Source organism: Wyeomyia smithii, chromosome 2 (genome assembly GCF_029784165.1).
Source record: "Wyeomyia smithii strain HCP4-BCI-WySm-NY-G18 chromosome 2, ASM2978416v1, whole genome shotgun sequence".
NCBI classification, from domain to species: domain Eukaryota; kingdom Metazoa; phylum Arthropoda; class Insecta; order Diptera; family Culicidae; genus Wyeomyia; species Wyeomyia smithii.
Genome location: NC_073695.1, coordinates 74,400,126 through 74,421,742, shown reverse-complemented (window position 1 = coordinate 74,421,742; position 21,617 = coordinate 74,400,126). Strand labels below are relative to the sequence as shown.

Below are 21,617 nucleotides of genomic sequence, written 5' to 3'. Positions count from 1 at the left end.
AAGCATCTAAATTCTCAACTGCTCAAACATCGCTAAAGCAACACAGCGTGTACGAAATCACAGGATTGCTGCTATCACTGTCAACTGATTGGAGCAGAAAGTCTCTTTCAGCACGTCCGTTGAAAGTTGAAATTCTAAGATTTCAAATTCCACTGAAAATCCTTACATGACAGTGAAGGTTTGCGGCGCTAGTATTCTGTACTAAAACTGCAACACTGCCGACTATTTCGAGCACTGCATGCATTGCACGCATTAAAACTCAATCGATCAGAGTGTGCGGTGCAATAAAACTCAAACTATCGAGGGGAAGCAGATTCAAGTTGGATTCAAATCTGGAAAAGTGTTACACAGTTCAACTTTGCACGAGTTCATGCCATCACTGCTGGTAAGTTGTGGGATACCAAAGGTGAACTGTTTATCAGCAAAAATTAAACTGTCGTAAATGCGTGGCATTATCTGTTTGAGAATAATTTTCTCAAACAGTTTACTTATTGAAAAAATCAAATTGATGGATTGCCAACTTGGAACCTCAGCTGGATTATATACGGCTTTAAAATTGGATTACAATTGGCTTTTTTCATAATATGCATTTTGAAAAAAATAGTGAAAATTTCTCAGGAAGAACTGTTTAAAAATGTTTAAGATCCCATCGTCCCCAAGTGCTTAAATATTTTTTGAAATTTTGGCAAAAACTTAATATCGATAGAATTCAAAATATAGTACATCTATTATCCACCAGAATCGTTTTTGGAAGATAATCAACGAATGATTTTACCTTTTTACATATCATCATAACATAGTTCACTCAAATTCAACCCTGGCACTGTCATACGTAAACGTCAAGAATGCAATCTTTTCGATCTTTCAGAAAATTTTAATCTGTGCAAAGCAGCAAAATTTTACTTGAGTCGTCGCTAGTCACGAATTAATAAAATTTATCGCGTTTGTGAGATAGCAGTAAAATAGAAAAAATTGGACTTGTGTTAATGGTTTCGGTCGAAGAAAATAAACCGTTTAATCACTAAGGAGTGTCATGCGTTTGAAAAGTAAGTGGTTCTTCAAGTTGTTTTTCATTCAAGGATGATTGCGAATGAAATTTGCTTATCACCGAGCGAATAAGAAGCAAAAGTGAGGTACTATTAATTAGGTTTGTTGCTTGTGCGTGGATAACGGCGATAAATGTTATTAAGAAAGTGGTGTATTATTGGAAACTTGTTTCGGAATCTGTGTTTTATCGGCCAGTACTTAATTAATTGCAATTTTTTTTCCTGTTTAGTAATCTGTCTTCAGGTGAGAGTAGGTAACACTTGGATATTGCTGTAAAAAGCATTTAAAAACCTGGCTGAAATCCGATACGTAACGTTTTGCGTTCGTCGGCCATTCTCAGATCAATTGTGTAATCTCCCTTGTTAAATTACGTGTAGGTATATACTATTCATGCCTGTTTTTTTATTTTGATAAGGCACGAAGCAATTTTAACATTTACTGCTTTCGTAACAGGTACTTATTAGTGATAATGACTAATATCGATTTACAGAGCAGATACGCTCTGCTCTGTAAACCCAAGAGGGTTTGTCAAGTTTCACCAGTTGCTCGAACTGAAAATTGATCCAGTGCTTGGTATCTACTGATTCAATGTGTTGTTCCGGAATTATACAGATTGCAAAAGTAGTTACATCAAAAAATTATTCTAAAATTTCCGATCGAGGACTAATTCTAAAATGTGTCAGAATTAAGATAACATTGAGAGATTGCTACTAGAAGAGCATAGTATATTTTGCTCGTTGTCACAAACATTTTCGATGTGAAGGTTCGGAATGAGCAAAAATTTACATTAGCAACGCGAGGTCAACAGCCTTTGAAGAATACCAATGTATCGTAAATTTAAAACTTATATTATGTTTCTGATAAAAATACTGGTTGAATACGAAGGAATTGTGAAATTAAAGAAAAATATGAATGATTGCAGCACCGATTTATGAAGCTCATATTATCATTGTATTACAAATTGCCAATTTTATAAAAAAGAGTTTCTACATTGGTTCTTGAGATATTAAAACCAATTTAGTGTTTGTACTCAAATTGAAAACTTAAGAAAATAACTGACCGAACACTCAATCAAAGAAAACGTCAAAATGGTTTAATGTCAGTCTCATTCTCATACGAGAGAAAAGTTGACCAAATGCCAGATCAAAAATCAAAATTGATGCACTGTGTGATGAACACATTTCCTCGATAGAAAAAAAAACCATCATTATGAATGGAGATGTTGACATCTTCGAAACATTAGAAATTAGTTGGTTTGAAGGTTGAAAACCTATGAATGATTTACCATATACTCACCCATACAGCATATAGTCTCAATAATGTGCGATATCCATTGTGTATTTTTTGCTTCATGCTAATTGAATCTCACCGCTGTCGTAATTTATACACAGATGTATGCTTCGTTTGCGTTATTTAAGATGGGATTTTGCCAAATATCAATTTATGTATTATGATTTATTTGACTGGTTTGAGACGGGCAGCGAGATAGCGGCTGGTGTCTCTATGGATGTTGCTCTGTTTTTTTTTGTCAGAGAAGCACGTGCTAGCTGTGGATAGTAACATTTTTCGTTTACTTTTTTCGGATGGTGGCTTTGTGGTTTTTCTTTCCTTTGTGCCAGTCATAATTGAAAATCTGTGGATTTTGTTTATTTTTATACTTACAAAGGTTGTTCGAAAAAGGGCAGAAACATTTACTTTTAAATTGGAAATCAGTTGATGAATTGTACGTATCAGTAGAGCCAATTTTTTACAGCAGTTTCCAAGATGTTTCGGTGTCCGTTAGGAAATTTATAATGTTGAAAAATAAAAAAAAGGTACCTAATGAGGCAACGTCATTTAAAAAATAATTTCTTTGTTCACTTGTAAATTTGTTTGATTTGCTATCAAGAACTGTTCATTTACAGAATTCATTCGCATTGGAGTTATCTACACATACAAATTTAGACTAGAAACTAATTCACCGTAGACGTTTTGAACAAACTTGAATTGATTTCAAAAGCTATCGTCGTCAATTTCTGTCGGCATAATCAATATCGTGTCACTCAAGCTATTCTTTTTATATCCTGCAGAATAAAATGTGAGGACAGAATTCACCCGCCCATATAAAACAATTGGAAAGAGGAACGGCAGCGGTGATGTCATTTTGAACGTTTTATTAGCAGCTGACACCTATGTGAGTTGGTGTGTTTCTATGTTGCATACTGCATACAGTCGATTGAACCTGTTTCGGTGTTTACCGAATTCACTGGATTGAGAACCAGTACGTAACAAATTCAGTGGTGCATGATTAAAGTGAAAGGTTGATGATTGATTTCGTAGCATGGCTGAGGCGATCATCTCCGACTGGATTTCGGACTACAACGCCATGCAGGATTCCGAGCTGCGAACTTTCGCTGCACAACACGAGAATGATTTCGAGATATCCAAGGCACTGTATACCATCCTGAACGAACGAGTCAAATATAAAGATGTAAGTTACGTCGTTTGTGCTGTTGTCTGAATGATTGGTCTATCATCGATTTCCGTTTTCAGCTTATTTACCCAATCTGCAATCAGTTGTGCAATATCTACCGATCAAACGAAATTGAACTGCGGCGATTTACGTTACAGTTTGTGCCGCTACTCATCTATCTGTATTTGACGTCGGTAGCACAGGGCGACAAGCGAGGCTGTCGACCGATAGAAACGCTGTTAATTTGTATTTACAACGTTGAAGTTAGCTCGGATGATGGCAGCCCTAAGGTGGTTTCTTTTCGGATGCCGGTCCTGGCACACGCATCCATGTATCATGAGGTAAGAACAGCGAAAAGCGTTTAAATGTGCGTGAGTTGAACCAGCTTTATTTTGCTGTAAACTATTCCAGGAGAAAAGTCTTCATCCCATCGATTTGCGCCGCTGGGAAGAAAATAGCAATAAGGAAGTCAGCTGGGGACCGCTTCCATCGGTAGAAACATTGAATGCACAGAATCGACTGAAAGTGATGACCGCCTTGCTGTTCACCTACAATCAGCAGCTCAACCAGATCCACAAACCGGCTTTGTATCATTTGTGCAAAACAACCTCGCAGTTGGTTAACCAAGGCTTCTCGAAACCAGGTCACGTGCACCGTGCGTCTTACGGAAATGATTCAACGTCCCCACAGCAGAACAATGCCACAAATTCCCCCGGTTCCCAGGTGCAAAATTCGCTGTCTAGCAGCGTGAACAGGCCGCTTCCAAGAATAGCCGTTAACTCTCAGTTTCTGGTAGAACTAGCTCACGCCAATTATTTTGCCATGTTCAACGAATTCGCTTCTGCCGCCATCGAGGCCGTCAACGATCTGCATAATCGGGCTTGCTATGAAATGTTACCCGAAGTGATATTGGTAACGAATTCAATACGGAACTCTTTGCACGCGAACCCCTCCGGTGAGCTAGATAATATGCAAATGTTTCGACGGTGTATGACTCCATATTTTTGAACTTTTCAGGTCAACCAAGCGACGGTCCAATGGGCATCAGTGTGGCCCTAACGCCAGCGACAGCCACGGTAACGGTGTCCAAATCCATGATAACGAATGCATCGTTCCGAACGAAAAAGCTACCAGGTATGTGGCCAGTTTGTAGTGATTCAGGCTCTCGTTTATTGATCGTCTTGATCGCATTGGCTTTATCGTAAATTGCATTTTCATCCAAGTACTACGAAAAGTGAACGACAGAGATGCGTAATCGTTCACCGATCAATCCCAGAAAATCAACTCCATGTGAAGTCGTGCATAGTCCCTCCCTCCGTACAAGCACTACAATTTCGTTCGTGTGCATACCCTTGTGTGATAATCCTCATGTTTTCACCAATCACTAAGCATACAGTTGCTGCCGCTATATCACGCTGAAACACCAATTATATTTTTCTTTTTTCACGTGGTTCAATATTTTAAACAGAATTATACATTTATGTTCCTTAAGTTATTAAAAAAAAGTTTCATAGTTGATATAGGTTTTAATCAATACCAGGAAGATACTGTATTATTGATTTATAGTCTGTGATATACTTTTGAACATTCGTTATCATAGGATTTTCGTTATTACGATCCTATAGTAACAGTTAGGAATTTAACTCAGCAAATTAATCGTAATTTGCACAATCACTGTGATGTTACGAGGAACTCGGTGTTGTTCCATTTATTGTGTAGTTTGTTGTGATTGTTATCGTAGTTTTAATAGCGGGTTTTAATGTTATAACCAGAATATTAGTACACCATTCTAACTTCGTAAAAAAATACTAATTGCCCATCAATATTTTCGCTGTTCTTATAAAAACTTTATAAACGTTTTTATACGATTGTTTTCTCTGTTTTTTCGTTAAGAACATCAATCGACATTGGGTTTGAAAATGTTTTGCATGATTTTTCTGGTATAGCTGTAGTAATGAACTGAAGGCATTAAACTAGCAGTGCATATCTAACATATCTCTAAAACATGCCTAAAATGTTGGCAAGTTTCAGTTGCCATCGTGTTTCTGTTTGGTTTAAACAAATTCTCTGAGGTCTAATTTCATACTCTTTTCTCCCAATCATCTTTAATTTATATCAATTATAAAGTTTGAAAAGTCCTGTTTATCGTTGAAAAAAACTATTAAACATGTCTGTTTCTCGTGATTTTCATCCCGTTAGAGGAAAATTTGCTGGAAGAAACTGAACAAATCAAGCGTGAACGGAGAGCTGTTTTGTTTGATATTATCAAAATTTTGTGGGCGGTCATTTCCAAACTACGCAGAGATGTGACTAACTATTCAGAATGCTTGCAAACGGGGTCAAAATAAATTTCAAGCAATAGTGAAGCAACCAAGTCTTCTCGATTTTTTTCGTTAGGCACGTTTGGTATGTAGCGGAAACGTTTGGCACTTGGATTGGTTCAATGCTTCCGAACTTTATAAGCATCAATGCGTAAGTATATGACAAATAGATTATTTCAATGCAATTGGAAATATTTTTCCGACATCCTTTGAGGTGTACATCTATATTCAAAGGTTCAAATTTATGGTTATAAAATAAGCCTATGCTAGCTATAGTAATATTCATTGGCAGTATTTTATCATCTCTTTATTAACAAATGGATAGATTTAGGTTCAGCTATCGCTGTTGGCTCTAGGCCGATATTTAATTTATAAGCTGACAGTCTAAAAGTTTCTAACAGTTGAACATCTAACAGCGAAAGTAGGAGACACAAAATTCACCCACATACAATGAAAGTGCCATTTTTTATTGTTTCTTGTGATACCTAACGTGTACACGAATTTTAAATTAAATTTGACCAATCAAACGATTGTTCGTTAGTGCCAATGTACTTTGTTTAGTTTTCAATACTACTCATTCTGATTTACACTTTGACATGGAACCTACGTCCTGTTAACAGTATACTTTCATCATTTGGTATTCATTTGCATCGTGCTCCAGCGTTCTTTTTTCATGGAATTATATTTTCTAGTAGCGTAGCATATTGCATATCATTTTCTCACTTTGTTAGATTATTTTCTATTATTTTTTCAATTCACTTTGCTGTAGTGGCTACCCAGTGTGCTAATATTTATCGATACCTAGCTGTTGTTTTCTTCTCCACTTGAATGGATTAGAACTGATTTATTTCGATTGTTGCTCGAGTATATTATTCTATCATGTTCCCTTTGATGTATTGTGTATATTCGTATCATTAGACGATCTGGAAGTAGAGTTTGTCAAAAGTCTTCAGTCGACGCAGCAAGAAATGATGGGCAAACTGGCGGCTATCGAAGCGATGGAAACCGGATCGGCGGTGGGCGTCAATGGTGTAGTGATCGGTCTAGTGGAGGAGGCTTCCAGTAGCAGTCCCAGGCCAGAAGCGAAGAAGAAGGAGTCACGCATATGGAAAAATTGGGGCTGGAAGACAAATGCCCCCGCGAGCAACACACCAAAACAGGCCAGCATTGAAGAGGAGGGAGATTCTCCGAAAAAATCAGCTTCTTCGAAGCATTCGAGTCCAGCGGAGTCACCAAAGCATAAGTGGGCCGGACCAAAGGTGGAAGAACAATTCAATTCGAATGGCATATCACCGGCTTCTTTGCGCAGGAAAAAGTTTCTTACAAGCAAAAATCAGTCCCCAATTGACCGGTCAGAAGCGCGAGCTAGCGCTGGAGCCCGATTGTACGAAGAATTTGATAGTTTGCAGGATTCTGACGATGAGCTGCAGGCGCTTATTGTAAATGGTCGCCCTGCTACTATCCACCTGATACAGCCTTCTACAATACCCGGCCTTTATTAGATTCAGAAAGCCTTGAAAAGCCACAACTGTAATAGCTTAAACACTCTGGCCCACAAGCATTTCTAGATATTAACGCACAACAATTACAAAAACAAACAACGATCAACAATGGTAACAGTCGCATTCTTAGAAGTACATTTTTCCCTAGTATGTGTGCCGATATCCACACCAACAGCGTTCTGAACTGCAGCTCTGTGATGCCAACCTGGTCAAGTATGAACGCCACCTATCTACAGGTACGGAGCATCGTTTCATAGTTTCAACAGTTTCACAACTAAAAAATCAGCTTTATTCGCTGCGGAGTCTCTTTGCTTTTATACTACATCACTCTTTGATAAACTATTTTTTTTATGGGTTGAACCAACGAGTTGTGCTTGCTGTGCAATTTTTAATATTAAAAATAAACTTTATCGCACTAGCCATCAAATTTCGCTCGTTTTATCCGGTTTTTATTGTACAAAACAGGTTGAGATAAAAAAGAAAACCAAAAGCATTGCGTAGTGAAATTTGGATGCATTTTTTCATGAAGGTTGCTGGTGGTTCGGCTCAATAAAAGCTATATAGAAATATTTTAATTTTCTACACCAAACTGGTTGATGAAATTTAACGTTGCAGCTCATACTCATGTGTACTGTAAAGCTATTGTTAAATTTTGTATCAACATTATCAGCCTGTTTTGGTGCAGTCTATAGACACAATCTATCTCTTTTTTGTAGTATAGTACCATAAGATCTGTCTGTGCAACTTTCGCATTTTAGATTCCCTACTCCTAAGCCTCGCTTTTTTTATTTATGATTAAAAGAGATCATCATTACTTGTTTACAGCGGTAATAAGGATATGCTATGAACAATGTTTTACTGTTTAATGTTCACTAGATTAAAATTTCAAATTTGATGTTGCTTTAAGTGTTATGTATGTAAATGTCAATAAACAATTTAACGCCAACATTTTTAATTATTATCTATATGTTCGTGATTTTTGTGGTTTCAGCTATTGTTATTTCTTGGTCTACATTTTTTTCTGAATGCACGGCATAAGGTCTGTTTTTTATGTACATGCACTGGATATTATACAGTAAACAATGCTTCAATAAAGTTAATGTTTTCTGTCTACAAAAGCTAAAAATGTATGATATGCATTTTTATTAATTGTTTGCTACCTGCTTACTATTTCTCGTACATATTTTTATTTACTACCCTCTATGAATTGTCAAACCCATTAGGTATATTCTAGTGAAGCTTGTATTTCCGCTGTGATTTCGCCTATAAAATATGCTAACGTGCATGGGAATGACTAAAGCACAACATATGGTCACATGAATATATATTATCGGTATACACTAAAGTCGCTTTTTATGCAGGGAATACATGCCGCGTAAAAAAACCGCGTGAAAAGCGCGTAAATTCCGGAATCCGCGTAAATAAAACCGCGTAAATTTCGGAATCCGCGTAAAAAAAATCTGCGTTAATTCTGCAATCCGAGTGAAGAGAAACCGAAATCCGCACAAAAAAAATACCGCGTAAATTCCGGAATCCGCGTAAAAAGCGACCTTAGTGTACTATCTTCAAGTGATGGAAAATGACGTTTCCTTAAAGTAAAAATAGCGTACTTTATCACAACACTTTGCCATAACTATGCCCAAGTGAACGTGATTTACACCGGAGTTATAACCACATTCGTCACAATCAAACACTATTAGCTACAGTCTGTTTAAGTTGTACCCCAGGGAAGCGATTTAAGAGCTACACTATTTATTATTTTTGGCTCTCGACGTCATCGTCTTTTATATCTAGAGTTCGATTCATCTTTTTTTTAGCTCTATTATGGCTCGATTCTATTACCCTCACACATGATTTTATCAAATTATATCAAAATTGGACCAAAAAGCTAATCATTGCCTGTTGTCATAAATAGGCTCAAAATAGTTGTAAGCACCATTTTGTGCAATTCTAATAAAAAAAATCACAGGAGGGTTGTGTGCTAAGCCACGACCGCAAGGTTGAAGTAGAATACTTTTACAAGAAAGATAACTTGGCTGCTTGCGTGTCAGTCATTTCGAAATCGGATTTGTTTCGTATATACCGCTTGTTAAGCACAGTATCAACAAATCGTAATAAACATCACACTGCTGTGCATTTGCAGCAGCATCAAACTTCAGTTGCATGATATAACTGGAAAAATAGGTGTGGCTAAATTGTTTCCAGTTATACCATTTTACAACGTTCGAAAAATTTTATTTCCTATGGCGTAATACTCATGTACGAAAAATACATCTCATTCATTTCAGTTTATTTTCAGTTCCTACAGATTTTTTCAGTTTCGCAACACAGATATACAAAAACGATTTCTTGTGGACATTATTTCGAGCCGGACCGAAAGAGCTCTCATTAAGGCAATTCATTAAGCTATAATATGTATTATGTCGTTTTGTGCGGCTTGGAAGAAGAAAATGTTCCCGTCCCCGTGTCGCATGGAAGTAAATTGTTGCGTGTTTGATATTGCCGATGGTAGACATGAGTATAAAGGTCGAAGTTCTGCTGTGATGTCTAACCATAACCGTCTTCTTCAAGGCGCTACATCCTTGTTAATGAAGTGTTGTGAATTTTCTAAAACAGACTCAGCATCGTGAGCAGAACGTACCGAAATTTTCTGTTTGAAATCGGATTTGTTTCGTATATACCGCTTGTTATGCACAGTATCAACAAATCGTAATAAACATCACATTGTTGTGCATTTGCCAGCATCAAACCTCAGTTGCAGTTTATTAATAACCATTCACTATGCTCTTCCAAAAACATTTAGTAGCCTTGAAAAAGGCCGATTGCTGCGATTGCAATTTTCATTCAAATATTGCATAAATGCTTCATGGTCAGATATACCCGCTGCAACTGCTACGCTATTCGTAGCCATGCCACAGTTGTGGCCGCTATACGCTGCCATTGGTATCCGCTGTCCCTGCATCAGCTGGTCCAGCTGCTATCGATGCTGAGATCCGCTGCAACTAGTGCGCTATCCATTGCTACTCCACAGCTGTGCTGTGGTCGCTATCCGCTAACGCTGATATCCACTGCTCTGCTACTGCTGCTAAGGGATGACTGCTGTTGTCGCTGTCTAGAACTTTTATGAGCGGCTTCGGCTAAAACAGGCTCTTATATAGGCCAAATAGCATATTTTCAATTGGAAGGTATATGATTCTGTCGACCGTGCTTGGGAAGCAATCATATAACGACCAACCAGAGGTCGAATTTTTCGTTTAGACAAGGCTTGACTATTTTCAATAGTACAATACTTTGAATAAAAAAATTACAATTCTCTTCATTTGGGAAGAATCTTGGAAGATTTTCCAATCTATTGCTGCCAGAACGAAGGAAATCCATCGAATACTAACCGATTTATTAGCATTTGAAATTGGACATATTTTTCACTTTTTCCGGTTTTAGATTTTCATTTCACATCCCTATGTAGCCGAACTTCCTGAGAGAAGTATTCTACTTCAAAACAAGCAACCATTTTTATCGACTATTTTTGATCTGGCTGAAGCTTAACACAGATGTTCTTATTAGCAGTAGTCAGAGGGAGAGATGACCGGCGAGAATGTTGTGATTTTAATTTCCTAATGCTAAATAATGAATTAGGAATGCTAGGAACCGGAGATTTATTTACATTCTTCTGGTTGATAGAATATTGATCAATTGTGGTGAAGGTGTATAAATTTAACAACTCCACGGCTTTTGCGAAGCGTTTATTATTCCTCAGGTCTTATATCGTCAACATCGATTAAACGAGTCGGAAGAAAAAGATAGTCAACATCTAAACATACAACGTATGAGGAAAAAAATCCGAACAAACCGAAAAATCCGAACCAAAAAAAAAATCTTACGCAACTTATTTTCTGAACTTGTTTGTTCATTTAAGTAGTGTAACTCATTAACAAACCTCATAAAAATACTCAGTTCCACATCGCCCTGATTTCCTTATCCTCTGAGGTACCTGCCTCATAGCTTTCTGAATTTCGGCTGTTTCATTTGTTTTTGAGCTCCTTCTTGATTTTTCGATCGAACAATCGACTGTTTTTGCTCTGTAACCTTTATGGTAGACCATTCGCTTCAAATTCGCTAGAAAGTTTCAGTAGACTGCAGATGTGGCACATTTTGAGGATTGCATTTTTTCGAAATAAAATCGATATTGCCTTGCCGCAAATCCGCTAAAGTTGCATTAGCATACTGTGACACTGCAAGGTCTGGCCAAAACACTATTTTGTCATTTTTATGGTCCTTATTTTCCAAGTTTTCTACCCCTTCCATGCAGATACTTTTTCACTGTTTTTGGACCAACGTGATATATATATTGCTTAGCTCACGATATGATTTCGCCGACCGACCAGTCGTTTCCGCCCTCAATTTCGCTCGAACTTTGCTCTCTTGCAAAGTGCATTCTCGTCCGGAACCAGATTTGTTTTGAAGGTATTTCCATTCTCGAAGAGTTTAACAGTAATGTATATTCATGTATATACATATACAATGGAGCTGCGTAGCCGCAAGGTTACAGAGTCCGCTTTGTCAAGCGGATGGTCGTGGGTTCGAATCTTAGTATAACCAGGCCATTCGATGTCAAAAAGGACTTAAGCATGGGTTTATTCTCAGGCTCCCCACCAGTTACCCTTCCTTTACGCTGAAATCTACAATACCTTTGCGTAATGTCCTCTTAACAAAAATAAGTCCCTCTCATCAATAAAACTGGCCAGAAGGAGGCACGACGAAACTTCTCCAGGGAATTATAATTGGTGATATTTGGCAAGAGGAACGAGTATCGGTATAGTAGAACAGTAAGCGTGTAAGGAAGAGTAGCACATTACACACAAGCACTGATGAACAATAAATAATAAGCATGCCACTTCTCAATAGCGGTATTGCTATTAACAGAAGTGCGGGATACAGCAGACACCCGGGCATATCTCACAATAATCTACGATTCTGGTCGCAGTGAGGAAGTCCATACAGGAAAAAAAATATACATGTTTTTTTTATATCCAAGATCTTTGAAATAGTGGAACATTTACCTTTTATAATTTTCTTTGTTTTGCTCACAAAAATTGCAAATCAATTTCCGAGTTCTTCCGACTACGCCATTTTCTCAACTAAGCGTCACCTGACAGGATCGACTGATCGTTTTGCCAGTTATATAAAATTGGAACTTCATTTTGTGGAAAAGGATTTTTCGATTTGTGCAGCACTTCGAAATCGTAGACCAATTATAGAGTTGTTCGGATTTTATTCCTCACACGTTAAACACGCAGTCTTGTCTCTCTGTTTGATCCATATACACTTGGAAACTACTGCACCGATTGACGTGAAAATGTGTATGTAGGAGTTCTGAGGGCCGAGAAAGGTTCCTATGGTGGTTCGAGACCCCTGTCTCCTTTGAAAAGAAGGAGTCCTATACAAATAAAACACACATTTTTGCACAACTCAAGAACTGATCAAGCAAATGGAATCAAACTTGGAAAGTAGAGGCTTTTGAGACCAAAAAACATTTCTATGATAGTTTGACACCCCTCCCTTCTCTGGAAAGAAGGGCACTCATACAAATGAAACACATATTCCTGCATAACTCCAAAACTAATGAAGCAGATGGAACCAAATTTGGCGTGTGGAAGCTTTTGGGAGCAAAAATTATTTTAGTTGGCACCTTTATCTTCTCTGGAAGGGAGGGGCCCATTCAAATGAAACACATATTTCTGCATAACTCGAGAACTTATCGACCAATAGGAACGGAATTTGCAAGTGTAGGTTTTTGAGAGCAAGAAATATTTCTGCGGTAGTTCGACACCCCTTTCTTTTCAGGGAGGGAGGGCTCTCATACAAATGAAACATAAATCCTTGCAATATTCAAGAACTAAGAAAAAAAAAACAGGTTTGACATGCGGATGTTTTTAGTGGCAATTAACTTTTAGGTGAAGTTCTATATCCCTCCCTTCGCTTTCCTCTTCTGGAAGGAAGTGCCCCTATATAAATCAAACACTTCGTCCTGCAGAACTCGGGCACTAATGAAGTAAATGGAACCTAGTTTGATATGTGGAAGTTTTTCTGGACAAAAAATGTTTTTAAGATGGTTTGACACTTTTCCATAGTTTGACGGAGAGGGGGGGAGGGTCTCCCATGCAAATGAAAGAAATGTTTCAACCAATTTTGCGGAAAATAGTCTAGAATAAGCGGGATGATGTACAGTAGCCACCTTCCAGTTGGTCTCGAGGTACGATGCTGGCCTAACAAGCCAGTCGTCGTAGGTTCGAGTCTCGGCTCAGGAGAGACTGTTAGTGTCGTAGCGCTAGCCCCGCAATTGTCCTGTGCATCCAACAGTTGGCTGCGAAGTCTGTTTATAACAAACAGAAGGTCAAGTTCCGAATCGGAATGTAGCACCAAGGCTTTGCTTTGTACAGTAGCCAATATCGACTACAGAGGCTATTTTTGAATCCAAGATGAAACTTCTGAATTTTGAAAAACAGTTGAAAATGGCCCAAATATCACTCAATATGGGTATTTCCGGAATCTTAATAATTCACAGAGGCCATAAATCGATTTCAGACATCAGTTTGAATTCTAAGACGACTTCCGGTTTTTAAAAAAGTAAAAAACACCAAACTTTCTTCTGCTAAATTGTTATATTATAGGTATATGATGAAGCGCTTATTGAGAAGAAATCGAAAATTAAGGTGACCCAAACTTTCGAAGAATTCAAGTATCAACTTTTTTTTTCTTTGTAGATAGAAAAAAAATTAAATATGCTATGTAGATAGAAATAAAATTGTTCTGCAATATTGTAGCCATGTTAAGTTAAAGCTTGTAAATAAGAGTTTATATACCTATTACAGCTCCTACAACTTTACAACAGTTACAACACTTTCAACAATTGATTGATCCATGGAATTTGTAGGTCAAAGTTTTGATTGATAAAATAGTAACAACACTTTGGCTCGGCAGAACATTTTTCCTATCCTATCCTAAAAATGTTTTTCCTATCGGCCTGTCAGCTTGGTTTTGTGTGTAGCAATCTAATATCGAATCGAAATAAACCCACAAAATTCGTCGAACTTCACTCCAATTAATCATGACAATAAAATGTTATTCTATCAATGATGGCAGGAGACTTTTATCAACTGCGATTGCTTGGTTGTGCAACACTCCTGCCAGCTAAAGCTCGGCAGTAATATTTGGTTGAGAGCATCAACGAGGAAGCAGTAATAAAACCACTTACCGGTAGGATTCAAGAGAAAATTAGTTTAGATCTAGGTGTGCTCAAACCAGTAAGTCCACTGTACGTTCAAGAGACCGTTTGTTTGCGGGATGATTGAAACGTGCCCTCCTGGTTGATCGTGGTCATTGCAAACTGTTTTCCGCTTTTCTTCGCAAGCGAAGCGATTTTCCTACACTGCGGTTGCGGTGTTGTTTGCCATATTGAATTCATGCGATGCAAAACGGAATAGTCTATCAGTAGTAAATTGGAGCATACGAAACGTTATTTGTTTTGAATATTTTTCCACTTTTTCTGAGCTGCAGTGTGTCTGCAAACAACGAAGCAAATAAAAATTGATTCTATAGCTGCACCCCGTCTTGCTAGAAAAGAAGCCCAGTAATGTGCGTTTCGATTTTCTTTTGCTTCTGATTAGTTTTGTGTCGGGGCTTCGATTGGTCTAAATTGATTCTTGTAAATACATGCGAAGCATTTTTTTGTAGCGGAAGGATGCTCTCTTGGAGTGATTTTTTTTACTCGTCCAAAGTTTGAACGAGTAAGGTAAAATAAAAAAAAACAATTCAAATTTATAAATTTATCATTTTATGTTGTCTTTGAAAAAAATTCAAAACTGTATTAACTGGCAAGTTAAACAATATTACATTGAGAAAATGACACAAAGATAAACAACAAAAATCTAGTGGTGGGCACCGCTAATTGAGAATTCAGCGACGCTAATCGCTAATCCGCTAACTGGAAAATTTAGCTCGATAATCGCTAAACACAAATTAGCGAAACATTCGCTAATCGCTAGTCGCTAACTCATTAATCCGTAGATTGTAATATGGTTATATTCACTGCTCATAAAAACAAATGAAAATGATTATTTTTGAGTGCTATTTCCAAAGCAAAGCAAAGCCTTGGTGCTACATTCCGATTCGGAACTTGACCTTTTGTTTAGTTATACACACACTTCGCAGCCGACTATTTAGTGTACAGGACGATTGCGGGGCTAGCGCTACGATCCTACTGACACTAACAGTCTCTCCCGAGCCGAGACTCGAACCTACGACGACTAGCTTGTTAGGCCAGCATCGTAGGGAGGGGGTGGGTTGAGTGGTTTGGTTTTAACACTTTTCTTCAAAATGATCAAAAATTACACGTGCATAGTAGGCTGGCAATGACTTGACTTGTATGCGAAAAAATTGATGTTTGAATTTCGTTGTGCAGCAAGGTTCAAAAGTTTCGTATTCTTGAACAATGTTCTCGTACAAAAGTTCAGCCCAATGGGACTTCGGAAAGTTATGCCTCAAAACGGCCCAAGTTTCCCTATTTTGACTGATAAAGTTCATGAAATGTTCACCAGATCCCGACGTTTCATGCATTTTTAAGACGTTTGGTATTGAAAAATTCGGTACCGACAACCGTCCCAGTGAAAATATGTGACATCTGGTGGTTCAATTTTTTTGAAACCGCGAAACTTTGCAAAGGCGCGCAGTACACTTCAGATGAACGCGAAGTATTTCGCGGGACGTTTTTCTACGCGGGAGATTTTGTTGAAACGCGGGACTGTCCCGCGAAATGCGGCACGTCTGGTCACTTCAGCGTAATGTTACCTTCTTAATTGTGTGTGTGGTAAAATTCCAATGAGTGATTTGATAGTAACTTAAGAACGGAAAATGTAAGTGTAAAACTAGCGCATTTTTAGCTACAATTCGTTCAATCGGTTACGTGAATGCTATCAATTTCATTTTGAACCAATATAAAATCATTTTACGCGCCGAGTGTTCAGACAAGTCCCAAAAACATTCATTCAGACCATTTATATAGCCTGGATAATCGATAAACGCTAATATTCAAACCCAGTTAGCAAAAAAATCGCGATTACGACGTTCTACCGAAAACCCAGGGATTTCGTAGTGTTATTGTGTCCATGACCATGATTAAATTGGATTATGCAATACGTCGGACTCGATTATATAGAGACTCGATTGTATATTGACTCGATTATATATGATTCGATTATGTATAATTTTGGACTCGATTATATATAGCAGCAAAAACATTTTTTTTTTATTTCAAATATATATATATATATATATATATATATATATATATATATATATATATATATATATATATATATATATATATAAATATATATATATATATATATATATATATATATATATATATATATATATATATATATATATATATATATATATATATATATATATATATATATATATATATATATATATATATATATATATATATATATATATATATATATATATATATATATATATATATATTGACAACTTCTCGTGTATATTGACAACATCTCGTGTTTTTGACAACCTAGAAAGTTGCGGTTCTCAGCAAACTTGTTCAGAACGTCAAAGGCTACTGTACGGTAGCCAATTCAGTGTGAAATTTTGCCGCTATGTGGCGCTAGTGGGCACATAATGTGTCGTATTTTAAACTTAACTAATCTGACGATTCCGACCTGCTAGAAAGTTGCGGTTTCTAGCAAACTTGTTCAGGAGGCTAAAGGCTTCTAAATGGTAGACAATTCAATACTGAATCACCCCGCTATGCGGCGCTAGGGTGCATGCAGTTTTTCGTATTTAGACTTCAACTTATCGCGTGATCATTACTACCCACAAAGTTGCGGTAGTGCCACCATCTGGTTAAGCATGTCAACATACAGAATAACGCCACATGTGTGTTCCAAACTATTTGATTCTATTCTATTTTCATTACAATTCAGTGCACAATGGTCCAGAAACCGAATTTAGGGGAAAATTTGGGTTTAGAGCTCTATAGCAACATTTTAGAGAAAAAATTTCTTCTACAAAGTTGTTACATATGATATTTATTCATTTATTTATTTCGTCAAGCAAATGTAGACTACAGTTATAATAGTACAATGTTTTCTTATATTCTATACATTATTTTCAGTAGTTAGTCGTTTTTTTATTTGATTTCTGCCCATGGTGATGTCGATATTTTCGCAGTGCTGAATATAGTGACGCATCATGCGATTTATTGGGCTATTTTTCGAGTAGTTTGTTCTGTGAGAATTTTCCGAAAATATTTTACGATTTCTTAATTGACGACTGGGTGCATAAAAATTTAGTTGTGATAATAATTGAGTAGATTGCACGCGTTGAGAAAAAATGTCATTGATAAAATAAAGCATTGAAAGATCGCGGCGTTCTTTAAGTGCTTGTATGTCTATAAGCATGCAGCGTGCTTCATATGACGGTAAGGGAAATGATGTCCAATTTAGCTTACGAAGCGCGTACAAAAGAAATTGTTTTTGGACAGATTCAATGCGTTCTTCATGTGAGGCAATATAGGGATTCCATACAATGCTACAGTATTCCAGAATTGTTCGGACGTATGTAATATATAATAGTTTGATTGTATATGGGTCTTGAAAATTGTGGCCGAAGCGTTTTATAAAGCCCAGCATACTATTTGCTTTGTTGATAATTGTATTATAATGTTCTATGAATGTAAGTTTGGAGTCTAAGATTACGCCTAGGTCCCTTACGATTTTGCATTTTTCTACTGGTTGGTTTCCTAAGAAAACGTTTGTAGGTGGTGTTACTGTTTTTCTGCTAAAGGCTATTGAATTATATTTTTTAATGTTGAGTTGTAATAGGCTTTTGATGCACCAAGTGTAGAAAACATTAATTTCATTCTGGAATATTTCGAAGTCTTCTGCATTGGTTATTTCTATAAAGAGCTTCATGTCATCAGCATATACAAGCACATGTATTGACTTAAGAAGAAAGGAAATGTCATTTACGTATAATATAAAAAGAAGAGGGCCAAGGTGGGATCCTTGAGGAACCCCAGAAGTTACTTCTATTGGGTTTGAAAAGGAATTTTGAAAGCGGACTATTTGTGTTCGTTTTGTTAAGTATGACTGCAGCCATTCCAAAAATTTTGTTTCAGTTCCGTATTTTTCGAGCTTGAAGAGCAATAATGGTATGTCGATTCTGTCAAATGCCTTGCTAAAGTCCGTATAAAGAGCTTCTACGTGGTTACCGTTGTCCATTTCAGTCAGAGTGAAAGTTATGAATTCCAAAAGATTTGTGGTAGTTGATCGGCCTTTGTAAAAGCCGTGCTGTTGAGTTGTAATTTGGTGTTTTACTTGTTGAAAGATTTTTTCATTAATTATTGATTCAAATAATTTTGGAATGCATGAAATAATGGCAATTCCACGATAATTACGAATGTCAGATTTAGCGCCAGATTTGAAAACTGGCACTAAATATGAAGTTTTCCAGAGTTCTAGGAAAATTCCATTCTTCAGGGACATGTTAAAAAGGTGTTGTAAGGGTGTAGATAGTTCTTCTGCCAAGTTTTTGAGAAAAATTGGAGCTATTCTGTCAGGTCCAGGACCTTTCGTAGCGTCTAAATTTTTAAGTGCGTTTTGAATTTCGAATTCAGATATTTGATTGACAGATAAAGAATTCGACAGTTCAGGAAAATACGAGAAGTATTCGCGGTCGCGATCTGTTTCTTCATATGTGGTGTAAATTTCTTGAAAAAAAGTGGCAAAAAGACTACATATTTCATTACTAGTTTGTTACTGTCAAGATGCATTCGTGATGGAAAGTTGTTACTTTTTAGTTTGGTTTTTACGTAATTGAAGAAGTTCTTAGGGCAAGACTTGATTTGATGTTCGATTTTACGATTATGTTCTTCATGTGCAATTTTAATGGCTGCGTCAAGTTGACAGCAAATTTCTTGGTAATTTTGAAGATTTTCGCTATTGTTTATTTTTTTGTATATTTTATGTGCTTTTTGTTTTCTATTTTTTAGGTTCTTCAATTGTGGATTAAACCACACTGGATATTTGTTGGTGTTCGTTCGTCTTCTTTTTTTAGAGGTACATTTTCTGATATAATTTGATTAATTATTTCATAAAATTTTGTTACTTCTTCGTTGACATTTCCTTCTTTACAAATTATACTACGCCAATTTATTATGCCAAGTCTACGTTTGACTTGTTCGAAGTCAGTTTTGTGGTATTCCGGTACATCCTCGTACTCGCAGTCGCTGGGGTACGAAGTGTTATTCATTACTATTGAATATTGAATTGCTGTGTGGAATGCTTCATTTTTCCAGATGGGAGTCAATGGTGCATCTACACAGAAGTCTTCAGTGCAGTTTGTGAATAATAGGTCCAAATAAGCATTTTGTTTGTTTTTGACATGATTGATTTGATATAGACCGAGTTCTGAGGATTTGCCAAAAAGATACTGCAGTGTTTCGTTTTCGCCTACGACTGGGAGTAAGATAGATTCATTTTCAATGTCTACAATAAAGTCTGCATTACGTTGGTTGAAGTCGCCATAGACATGCAGTTTTACTTCTGGTTTCATGTTAGACATAATAGATTCTAGAGTTTTGAAAAATAATTCATACGAATGTTTATGAGCATGTTCCGGTGGAAAGTACACGGAACAGAAGATATGTTCTTCGCCAGCAATAAATGCTTTGGCCCATACGTGTTCAAATTCTTTATATTTGTCGGATATTATTTCTTCAGAAGTAAAGTCTACATTAATGGCAATGAGGACTCCACCGCCTGACTTTTTTTGACTGGTAGACAAATTCCGATCGTGCCGGAATACATTATAATTGTTTCCAAATACTTCTTCGCTTCGTACGCTTTCGTCCCAGCTACTTTCAGTTCCTAAAATTATTTTAAAAGATGACGACAATAGATTTTGTTGAATTTCTTTCATTTTGCTTGGGCTTTTCATGCGATTGAAATTCTGACAATAGATAAGAATTTCAGTCGCATTCTGTCGAGGAAGCGAAGAAGTGTTAGTCAAGTTATTACTTATGTTAAAATATAATGGTTCTGCCTCAGAAGAGGGCGTCCTTACTTGCGAAAATTTGAACTAAATTTATTTACACTTTCGCGAAGTTGTTGAAGACGGTGCGTGCGTTCATTTGATAAAAAATGACGATATGATTGAAGGTCGGCTACTGCTTTGGCTGGCGTGAGTCCATATTCCTGATGGGCTTCAATAAAGACGCGTTGGAGTTGTTCTGGAGATGTCGGCAGTCCTTCGGATGCGAGAAGCATTCTTATACTGGTTGGTGTCATTCCTTCTACGCATACAGATGATGGTTGGTCCTTCATGTATGCGAGATATAGGCGTGTAATATGCATTACTTTTGGGTCGCGGAGTCTAGCCTTCAAAAAGCGCTCGTCGCCATTCGATGATTGCTGCGTAAGTCGGACGATTGGTGGACGCATGGGGTCAAGTTCAAATTGGCTGTCTTGCGGTGCTGATTGTATGCTGGCGTTGCTGGCCGGTGCAGAATTTTCATTGTTAGTTGCATTTTTGTCTGTCCGATATGGGTTTATAGTTTCGCCTTTTTGGAAATTTATAAATTTTGACGTTATGTCTGAATTCGGCGGCCCAGCAAATTGAACGCGTGCAGCTGCCAGGAGGTCTTTGTCCGAGGGTAGTGGTTGTTTTGGCATTTCAGCAATTTGAGTTTTCTTTGAGTTGCAGGCGAAATGGTTTATTCCGTGTTTATAGGTGTTGTTACTTATGCTGATAGGGTTTGAGTTTTCCTGCTGACGTTTGCGTTGCTGCATACGTTTACGAGCGGCCTTTTCTGCTTGCTTTTCCTGCATGCGTCTTTTACGCTGTCTGGCGTCATATTCAGTCCAGTCGCGTTTCCATACTTTTTTATTGCCAATTAGGCGCCAGCCTGATGTGAAATTTGGAGTACGGTGTTCTTCTGAGTCCGATTCTGGAAGTGGCAATGAAAGGCGAAGTTCTTCAGCCAGACTGGGATGATTGTCTGTTTTTGGCTGGAGTGAATTCGATTTTTTGAGCGCTTTTAATTCATTGATTAGTTCCTGCGCCGTTGTACTGCAGTTTGTTTTCTTATTTTGTATAGCTTCTAATTGGTGTTCCATATTGTCAATTTTTGATTCTATATTAGTAAATGCTTTTTCCAGGTGCAGTTGTATGTTCTTTGTGTGCTGCCGATTTTCTTTGCTAATGTCCGAT

The 21,617-nt window shown here is 37.2% G+C and overlaps 1 protein-coding gene across 5 annotated transcripts in view; it reads left to right on the top strand.

Annotated features, from left to right (window-relative positions):
• The first annotated feature begins 837 nt into the window (after window positions 1-837).
• LOC129720779 (hyccin) overlaps window positions 838-21,617 on the top strand; it is a 30,089-nt gene continuing 9,309 nt past the window's right edge. The window contains exons 1-6 of one of the 5 annotated variants that reach the window (XM_055672512.1): window positions 838-1,046; window positions 3,117-3,307; window positions 3,367-3,517; window positions 3,580-3,840; window positions 3,911-4,454; window positions 4,517-4,633. In XM_055672512.1, the coding sequence (XP_055528487.1) occupies window positions 3,368-3,517; window positions 3,580-3,840; window positions 3,911-4,454; window positions 4,517-4,633 (1,072 nt within the window). In that variant the 5' untranslated portion in view covers window positions 838-1,046; window positions 3,117-3,307; window position 3,367. Of the gene's footprint in view, window positions 1,047-1,115; window positions 1,134-1,160; window positions 1,291-3,116; window positions 3,518-3,579; window positions 3,841-3,910; window positions 4,455-4,516; window positions 4,634-6,738; window positions 7,312-21,617 lie in introns of those variants that run through there. The other 4 variants (XM_055672513.1, XM_055672509.1, XM_055672511.1 and 1 more) reach the window with 4 other exon arrangements.